Here is a 10,164-nt window from a genome sequence, read left to right as displayed (position 1 = left end):
AGAACTTAAATTCATTGACTTCAGACAAGTAACTGAACCTCTCTGAGCCTGAATTTCCTCATCTGTAATATGACATTATAGTGTCACTACTTAATAGGATTACCTGAAATCATGTAGACAAAGTGCTCAGCACAGGGCTTGCAACATAATAACCACTGAATGCATTTAAGTATCTATTATTATATTATATTTTTATTTCTATTATTATACATCCCTAGAGACCATTTGGGGGCCATGTCAATCTTTATTGTAGGAAAGTAGATGAAATTTTCAAAACCTTTGTCCTTTTATAAAAACCTACTCTGATAAGAAAGTTGAGGCCATTTTTCTCAGCTTCTCAGAACTCTGGAGATTGACATTCATCAAATCCAGTCCTTCTGAAACATGGGGAACTCCCATATGTCTGTCAAAAGTTGTGATTTCTTAGGCTGATCATAAACCAGTTATGTTCACCTGAAAGAAAATTAAACTCAAAGTGGCAAATGAAATTCTACAGTTCAAAGGCTATTTCCTAGTTACCGACTTGCCTTTGGGAATGTGGGGTTAGGGCAGGAGAGAGACAGTGTGAAACAGGTTAGGGGAAGTGACCTGAAAATTCCTGCGTTCTGGAGCACTGACCTGTCCTTTCCGGATGCAGGTACCACAGTAGATGTCACAGAGCCCACTGACGACTTGGCTAAGGCAAAGCACAGCTTCTACCACACCGATCCCTAGGAGGATGGAGAACAGGACCACATTCCACAGGACGATGTGCTCAGGCTCTTGGCAAGTGGCCCAGGTAGGCTGGTTGAATAAGTAGTTGTCCCTGCCAGGATAGAGGAGAAAATGAGCCTGGCTTTGAGAGAGAGTAAAGAGGGGGAGCTGCTATTTACAAGCGTGTGAGAGGCACTAGTCTAACACAGGAGATTGCAAAGTCTTAGGGTCTTCATTGCCCTCATCTTCATAAAGTTGGCAGCTTCATTATCACTCATTGGTAGTAAAGTTGAACACAATGTCCTTCCCTCTGATAGCACAATATCTCAGCAAGGCATTGTGGAAGCAGATGTAGCCACACAAGAGAGCATATGAAGAAGTGGGGAATCCTGAGCTACAAGATTTTAACCGTTGTTATAAGGGTCTCAGAAGCAGTAAGTGGTTAAGAGCTTGGGCATGAAAGTCCTACAGGCCCAGGACCTAACTCCAGCTTCCTCACTAAAAAGTTTCACATAAGTTTCCTAAATGCTTCTGTACATCAGATTCCTTATGTATAAAATGGGATTAAAAATGTTGTCGAGGCTCTGCCCTGGAATCTTAGTCGGTGAGAGCATCATCCTTATGCACCAAGGTTGGGGTTCAGTCAGAGCACATACAAGAAGCAACCAATGAGTACATGAAATAGAACAACAAATCCCCCTCCCCAACCTTCCACTCCTGTTCTCTAAATAATCAATACAAAATGGCACAATACCATGAAGTGGTGGTGAGGGGATTAGATGAGGCATTAGTCCATTCATTGTCTGCCATGTAGTAGGCAATATGTTTTAGTTATATCATAATTATTATCATAGAAAGGGGAAGTCTAGAGGTCTAGGATAGCTGGAGAAGGCTTCATAGGGAAAGCTGGCGTCACCTAGCCTTGGAGGAGACAGCAGCAGAGAGGAGAACAGTGAATCATAAAAAGAAGTAGCATGTGAGCAAAAACGGTAAGGGAATTTTGGAATCAGAGTGTACTAGCTGGATAAGAGAAAATGGAATAGGTTTTCAGGCCATATTTCATAGAACTGTAATTATTTGACATTTCTGTCTCTTTTTATCTTCACGCATATTCATATCCATATTTATTGAGTTCCCAATGAGACTGCAACTTCCTTAAATGTAAAGATTTCTTGGCCTTATTAGTATCTTTACATTTTAAAAAATCCCTTTGGCTAATCAATGGCAAAAGGATTGAAGGGAAAAATAAAACTGGGATACTGTTGCTTCCTAAACCTGGCCAGGAGCTTTCCAAGTGTAACCGAAACCAGCCCCCAGAGAGGGAAGGTAGGGAGAAGCTAAAGAAAAAGGCAGACCACCCCAGACTGGTAGGTGGCAGGTTTAATAAGCAAAGGAATTTAGTTACGATACTTGCATTGGATGGCCGCAAGATGAGGAGTTCTCCACACCCACTCTCCAGAATCTTAGAAGTGTTTATAGAGAGGCCCTAACTGGATTCACGTATACTGTCCAGATAACCTCCAGATCTCACTGTTCTCTCCAGGCTGTATCCTTGGAATAGCTTCTGGGAGTGGGGAATGCAAGTGCATGCATATCTTAAGGACAGGGGAGGGGCTTAGGGGCCTCCAGTTGTCCAGGTTCAGCTTAGTGTCAGTTGATGGTCACATCTTCTTGATGACCTCCCCCAACAGATACTTGTTGGATGGTTGCTACAGGAGTGGAGGTAGATGGTGTTGGAGATTGGGAACAGGGAGATAACAGACACATGAAAAGTAGTGTATATTCAAGGTATATTATCAAGGTAGAACTAACAAGGTTTGGTAATGGATTAAACATGGGAAGTGAGAAAGGAGAATAATTAAAGATGATTCACAGCTTTTAGGTGACATTTAATAGGATGGGAATGACTGACAGGAGATTTGTGGATGTAAGATTTTTGGCCATATGAATATTGAAATACCGTGAGATGTTCAAGAGGAAATTTCAAGGAGGTCATTAGATATTTGGGTCAAGAATTCAGAAGATATAGGCTTGAGAGACATTTGGGGATTATTTACATGGATAGATGGATGGTTCTGAAAGCTGTGGGGATGGATGAGATCTGCCAGGGAGAGAACACGAAATGAGAAGAGAAGCAGGGTCTTTCTCAAATCCATTGGTGTTGGGTCTCTTTCTGTATTCCCTTAGGAAAATAAATGTGCATTATCATAGGTCCAGCCATTTCAGGATATTTGTGCAACTACAGATTTGGTAATTAAGTCTTTCCAGTTCAATTGTGAGCTACTTGCAAATAGGCAGGTTGTCTTTTCCTTCCTTTGTACTCCCTTCTCTTATGACAGTGCCTAGCAAGTACTAGGCAGGCTCTCAGCACATAGTCAGTTGAGTTTAATAATTGGGGTTAATGAAGTCAGGTATTATAATGAATACCTTGGCTAATCACCTCCTGGAGATTATTGATTGGGGACCAGATGTGGAGAGAGGAACAAGATAGTAGGTATGAATGAAAGTACCTGGCCCCATTACTGGATGGTCAATACTGAGAGCACATACTCTTTGTGGTCATCAGCTGTGTCATCATTAGATGTTAGACACTGACCCATGACCATGAATGCTACTCACTCCAGGCTCTCATTCCTGAAAGGGTAGGTATAGTTTCCACTGCCTGTGTCACAGAAGGGGCCGCTGAGCAAACCCAGTGAAGAAATGACCACACAGTACACAGCCCCCAGAGTGCCCTGTATGGCCAGAAGTACAGGGAACAGCATCTGCAATGGAACAGAGTCAGAAATTTAGAGCAGCAATGAGGAGGGAGGGGTGGCAAGTCAGCTTTTCAAGAATGCATCCCCTGAGTTTCCTGGCAAATTGAAGAGAATACAAATCTTTTCTTGCAGATGCTAGATCAAGTAGATGTCCTTGTTTTGCTTGCCAAATGTACAAAAACTGAGTGCTGGAGCTGAGACATCCTCTGTCCATTCATCTACCCCAGTTACAATTCTAAAGAATGAAATAATCCACTACTAAATCATGAATGGGAAATGTAACTTATCCATCACTGACCCCTTCATCCCTTGTCCCCCACCCCCAACAGGGCCTACACACTTCCTGGGACATACAGTGTGTGTGTAGTCAATCTCCTTGTCTGCGCTCTTGGTAGACATCAGTAATTGACCTCAGCACTCTTTTCTTCCAATCTTGGATGAGACTGCACAGTCCTTTTCAAACAGAGTGAATGATCAATTGATGTTGGCACTCTAAATGACACCTATTTGCCATTCTGGTGTTTGATGTTCAATAAATATTGGTTGTATGGTTGGGTGAGTAAATGAATAATTATTTTTCAATCCTGAGTCAGTGACCAACTGAGGGGTTGTACTGTGTACAAACTCCATAACTATGTTGACTAGGTGGGTCGGTGGGTGAGTGTCACAGCAAAGCAAGTGTCAAGGAATGGTGACTTGGCATATTAGCGCAGTAATGAATTGGGGCAAAGCTGAAGGACTTGTTTGCTTCAAAGCATAAGCTTTTATTCCCAGCATGTTCATGTGTCTTTCTTAACACAGGGAGTGAGGGAAGGGGACAGATGGAGCTGACAGAATGACTCAGGGAGCTCCTTGGAGATGGTCCTCAGGCAACATGGGCTAGGGTCTCTGTGGAGGTTCTGATTGGAAGCTGCAAGGGTTGGGACAGGGAACTTTTCGAGCAGAAAGGAGAAATGAGATAGTGTGTGAACTAGAAATGTAAAAGCAGTTGATAGCCTGTTGTGATCAGGGACAAGATCAGGAACAATAAATAAATGCATAATGGATGAACTTACTAGAGTGTCAGACTTTTGTTTTTCACAGGGCATTTAAAGAGAATTCCTGTGAAAACATTTCTGAGAGTACAGTCTTCAGGATACCTTCTTGCCTGAATCTCAGTCCTATGATGTGTTACCCCATTGGCTACCAGGAAATAGGTCCTAGACCCTCGAAAGACAGACAGACAGACAGAGAGAAACACAAACACCCAAACCCCAGCAGGCTGGTCTATCAGAGTTCATTGGCTTTGTGTCCACTGAAAACAACTCTCTTTACATCCTCTCCAGGCTGGTTTCTCCTAGGACTTCTGTTGGCTAGATCTCTGCATAATATCACTGCGCTTCAAAGGGAGTATTGGTTCATGGTCTGTCCTTCAAAGGCACTAAAGCACACGGCCTAGGAAATAAGCCCTTTAGGGGTGGGAGTGGGTAGGAGGTTAAACATTCTGTAGAAGCCACAGAACTTACCCCACATCTGTGAGCACAGCAGCCCTCCCCGCCTCCTCTCAACAGAATTAGAGCTGGCACCATAACCTGTGGCAAAACAAACAAACAGAACAAAGAAAGAAACCTCTTGTAATAAAGGGAGTGTTACCTTTTTGGAACAAGGTTTTGATTGTGTGTCTAGCTAATTAAAAATGTCTAAGGATTCCTTATTGCCTGTAGGATCCAACATAAGCCCTGGACTTGGGTTGCACGAGCCCTTCATGGTGTCATTTCTCTTCCATCATTCAGGCCTCTGGACACACTAGCTGTGGCCTTCCAACATAGAGCCAGGATGTCCCTGACTCTGGGTCTTGAATATGCCTTTCACCTTTGCCATCAGGTAAACTCCTCTTTACACTCAAAGGGTCAGTTTAGATGTTATCTTCTGTAGTAGGCTGAACAAATGCCCCCCTCCTAACCCCAAAGATATATTCACTTCCACTCCCTGGGACCTGTGAATATTATCTTCTATGACTAAGGATATGGCTAAATTAGGATCTTTTTCTTTTTTTAATCCTCACCCAAAGACATGTCTATTAATTTGAGAGAGAGAGGAGAGAGACAGAGAGAGAGACAGAGAGAGAGAGAGACAGAGAGAGACAGAGAGACAGAGAGAGAGAGAGAGAGAGAGAGAGAGAGAGAGAGAGAGAGAGAGAGAAAGGAGAGAGAAAGAAAGAAACATCAATCTGAGAGAAAAACGTCAATCAGTTGCCCCTAACCCTGCATGCATCCCAACTGGGGATCAAACTGCAACCCAGGTATGTGCTCTGACCTAGGATTGAACCTACAACCCTTTGGTACATAGGACCACACTCCAACCAAGGGAGTCGCCCAACCAGGACTAAATTAAGATTTTAGTAAGAGTTTATCCTGGGTGGGCCCTAAATACAATCACACAGTTTTGAGAGATCAACACACAGAGAAGAAGGCAGAGGCAGAATGTGTGAAAAGGGTGGTAGAGATTGGCCTGATGCAGCCACGGGTCAAAGAGCACCAATAGCTATTGGCAGCTGGAAAAGGCAGGGGATAGATAGATGGATTTTCCCCTAGAGCACAGACCATGGGACTCTGCCAACACATTTAGTTAGAACTCTGGCCTTAAGAACTGTGAGAGAATGAATATCTGATGTTTTAAGCCACCAAGTTTGTGGTGCTTTATTATAGCAACCATTAGACACCCCATCTCCTCTCTCTGTAGTTTTTAGTGACCCCCACCCACTAAAATCATTGGTTCCTTCCTTCCCACCAATAGGCCCCGGTTCCCTGAGCACACTGCTTCTCCTTCTGCTCCCTGGGTGCTGAGTTCTGGGGCTCAGCAACTCTTACCCCAGCGCCCGACACAGAATCAGACCCAATGACATGGTGGTGAGGTGTGTAACGACATTTGCCCGTTTCTCCTGGCAGTGTGGGGTAGAAGAGAGGGTACTAGCATGACAGGACCGTGAATCCAAAATAGAAAATAAATACATAATGGGTGAGTTTAGCTTTATGAAAAAAATTACCTTGCCCCGAGAAAGGGCTGGTAATGTGGTTGCTGATGCCAGCATCTGAGAGGTTGCCAGTCCTCAGTCCTCATCCAGATGACTAAGACACACTTTGAGGAAAATTTGATGCTAAAGAGGATAGTCTGAGGCCAGGTATGGGGGAGATGAGGGTGCAAACTCACATGACTATAGAGGCTCTGCAGGTAATTTTAAGTAAAAAAACATATGTCCTGGTATAATATATTAGGGAATGGTGGGGACTGTGGAGAACTGGAGGGTGCATATTCCTCCCCAGAGTATCTAGATCACTATAAAGCATAGCATACAGACACTGTACCAAACTCCCTGCTGGTATGCACATTTTGTGAGGCTTTGATGAGAGCTGGGGTATACGTGGCATATAGTACAAGAACCACAGGTTTAGGATTTGGCAGTGCATGTCCATTGCGTTGGAGAAGAGTGTGCTGAGTTTGCCTGGTTATCAGCTCTCTCTTTATGGTAGAATTGGGTGTATCCAACTCCATAACACTAGTTACAAAGACGGTTGACATCCCCTTGCTCCAATTTTCTTACGGCTGCCATGCAATGAGAAATAGCCCGAGCCAGGCTTGGGACTGGGTGGTCTCTACATGAGCTCATGTAAGGCTCACCATAACCATAGCAGACAGCTATTACTGATATCCCCATCCTACAGAAACTTTAGAGCAATGCAGTTTCGTGCCTAAGATCTCCCAGCACAAATATACCATTTTCTCTCCAACCCCACAGCCACTGACTTAGTTTGCTCTAGAGCCAGGCACATGGGAACACAGAGTGGATGCTAAAGACTGAACGAAAAAAGAAAGAACGAGGGAAGCAAAAAGGAAAAGAAAAGGAAAGGAAGGAGAGAGACAGGCTCTCCATTTTTCACTTTATGCAGCTTCATGAACTGGCTCTGTCCTGTTTATGTTATTCCCACTTCACTGGGAATAGACAAATGGAACCATTTCTTCCCAAGAGATCCTGGGAGGTTTTCTTGGGAAACTGAAGCGAGGGTTGGACAAGCCAGCTGGTGTTAAGGGCTGCTGTGGAGACGGGGTGTCAGGTCCCTCATTGAGCCAGCTCCCCACTGTTTTCCTGCTAATCAGAGAATGTTTTCCCTCTGCGGCACTCTCTTTTAATAACTGTTCTGAGATTTTGCTATTAGCAAACACAGATCTCAAGCTGCTTGATTCTTTTCAACAGTAACTGTATTTGCTCACTTATATTTTGAAAAAAGTTAGGTGCTAATGTCCCTATATAATACTACAGTTGGACAGAGTGAGTTTAGGAATTTGCTTGGTGGTGGAGCTGAGAAATGCAAATCTGTCCTGCAGAAATAAGCAGTGAAGGTAAGAGGCAGGTGACAGGCACTAGGCAGGATCCACAGAGGTGGAGGAGCTGGTAATCTGAGCCAGGAAAGAGGACTGGTTGCATCTTACTGGTTTCCAGGGACGTGGGGGCACTCTGTACACATGAGCTCACTAGTGTCTCCACCTTCTTGTGAAATGGTGTGATTTTCCTTACATTGAAGCTCAGGGAGGTTGCAGAGCAGGCCCGTGCAGACTCATAATCTGAGCAGGGTCTGTTAGCTTCCCAGGTCTGTGCTGCCCCTTAGGAAGCATTCTGAGCTGAGAAACAGACATGCTTGGCCCAGGCATTGCTGGTTTAGATGTCGTCTTGTGCAGGAAGGTCCGTCCTCTGTCACAGATGGGAAGGGTGGGTGGTCAGTGGATGCAACTTGAGACATCACTGGTCTAATACTGTGTGGGGAGAAGAAGCAAGAAGGGAGGTGGCCACCTTTTTTCTGAGTCCTCTTTATATCCCACGCATTCATCTATTTATTGAGCACCTACTCAGTGCCCAGAATTGGGGTCTCACATAACTAGTCTTTTACAAAGAGAGAGGAGGAGCCAAATGAAAAAGGTGGAAAGGAAGGAAGACACTCAATGTCTACCTCAGAGGGTAACAAACTACAACCTGTGGGCTAAATCCAGTAAGCTGCCTGTTTTATAAATAAAGTTTTACTGGAATATAGCCACACCCATTTGCTTCCATATTATCTGTGGCTGCTTTCGCCCTATGACTACAGAGCTGAGCAGTTGAAACAAGAGATGACATTGCTTGCAAAGCTGGAAATAATTCACCATCTGACCTTTTACAGAAAGTTTGCTAACCCCATAATTTTGCCCAGGGAAGCCCTGGAGTGACATAATTGATATTTCAAATGGTCATCTTGAAACTTGATGACTTTGACAAATACTCAGTTATTGTGCTTTTTGTAAAGTGTATCTTTCATGCAATTAACAGCCGTATATTAAGCTCTGGCCTCAGCCAGCAGTTGGCTAGGTAGGCACTTAGAGGGCAAAGGCTAATGAGACTTGGACTCTGTTCTGGAGGAGCGTGTAGCCTAATGGAGGAGGGAGGGAAATAGAAAGATGCCTGCAGTGTGATGTGTCGCCACAATGTGGAAACTGGTTATGCACCCTGTGTTGTAAATACAGAGGGGGAGCAGCCAGCCATGCTCTGAGGGCCTAGGGAAAGTGGTGCCAAGGTGAGATGATTGTTCTGTGGCTTGCAGGGTGTTTGGGGGCACCCTTCACCTGGAGGAGGTAAGCTAGCTAAACTTCACTCTTACCAAGAGTCCAGCTCCAAGAAAGCCGTGGAAAAACCAGACCAAGTCTGTGATCTTGTCAGGCTCCAGAACCTGCCCGTTGGGAAAGTACAGCAGGAGGTTGGCAATGATGGCTGCGGTGGACAAGGATAAGAGCAGCATGCCCGCGTACCTGGAGCCCGTCTCAGAGCACATGGTGAATCCTCCCTGCAAGAGAGAGAGAAAAACCAACCGGAAGCTGCCACTCAGGCCACTGCAGAATCAGGAGAGAGGGCACCGGCTGCAGAGCCCAAGAGCAATGTGCCATGCCCACCTTCACCACTGGGAGGTGGTGTGACTGGGAAGCCATGTCACCTCTCAGAGCCTCAGTTTCCTCTGTAAAGCAGAGAAAATATCGACCTCCTAGTTGGTGGTGCATGGACAAAAGGAAGTAAAATCAATGTGAAGGCAGTTGGCTCATAGTGGAATTCTGTAGGCTCTCTTTAAAGGACTGGGGGGACTGAAGTGATGTTTAGGAAACTACTGGGATCCCATTCTGGTTCTTCCATCCACTCCTAGAGGAATTTCCATAGTGATTTTGAACTAGATTCTGGGTCTAAGCCCTGGATCCACCACTTAGCAGCTCTGTGACCTTGGGCCAGTTATTTAACCTCTCTCATCTCAATTTCCTCATCTGTAAAATGAGGTTGACAATAGCACTCCCCTTGTGGGATCAGTGAGAGGATGGAAATAAGGCTCTCAATGCATGGTGGCTGGAGAGCGAAGAACCAAAGAGATTGGAATCATTTTGGCCTCTGGTTTTATTTATATGAAAAACTTTTCTCATTTTCTTTGTCAATTAAGTTTACTGAGCCTGCAGGTTTCAGAGAAGCCAGATGGAGGAAGGGAAAGGTTTTGTATCTTATTTTCCCCTGCACTTATGGCTCCCAAGCATACATGAGATTAAAGTCAATGCTTCATTTGCTGGGTGAAGGCTGACAGAGAAGCTTGTGGAACGTGACTCTGCGACCTGGGGAGGCGTTCCAGTTTCGGGTTAGGTGGCACCCTCCTAACACCTCTTTGTGCCATTCTCT

At 44.7% G+C, this 10,164-nt stretch overlaps 1 protein-coding gene across 1 annotated transcript; it reads right to left on the bottom strand.

Annotated features, from left to right (window-relative positions):
* Positions 1-432: 432 nt before the first annotated feature.
* Positions 433-9,286, bottom strand: LOC150018785 (transmembrane 4 L6 family member 1-like). Its single transcript, XM_090267844.1, has 5 exons — positions 9,116-9,286; positions 4,958-5,023; positions 3,313-3,458; positions 619-805; positions 433-453 (listed from the first exon to the last, which is right to left on the bottom strand). Exons 1-5 carry the CDS (start codon positions 9,284-9,286, stop codon positions 433-435), a joined length of 591 nt encoding a protein of 196 aa, XP_090123970.1.
* Between the last annotated feature and the right edge of the window lie 878 nt (positions 9,287-10,164).

This window comes from Furipterus horrens, unplaced genomic scaffold, assembly GCF_987537825.1.
Source record: "Furipterus horrens unplaced genomic scaffold, mFurHor1.1.pri manual_scaffold_2, whole genome shotgun sequence".
Classification (NCBI taxonomy): domain Eukaryota; kingdom Metazoa; phylum Chordata; class Mammalia; order Chiroptera; family Furipteridae; genus Furipterus; species Furipterus horrens.
This window is presented reverse-complemented; position numbering and strand designations above follow the sequence as displayed.

What these genes read in the sequence shown, in the direction of transcription:
- LOC150018785 (XM_090267844.1), bottom strand. Translation starts at nt 9,286, where the DNA reads ATGTGCTCTGAGACGGGCTCCAGGTACGCGGGCATGCTGCTCTTATCC. An exon ending in TTCTTGGAGCTGGACTCTTG is followed by an intron (nt 5,024 to 9,115) that starts GTAAGAGTGAAG and finishes GTTTTGCCACAG; the next exon opens with GTTATGGTGCCAGCTCTAAT. An exon ending in CCTGCATCCGGAAAGGACAG is followed by an intron (nt 454 to 618) that starts GTCAGTGCTCCA and finishes ATTTTCTTTCAG; the next exon opens with GTGAACATAACTGGTTTATG.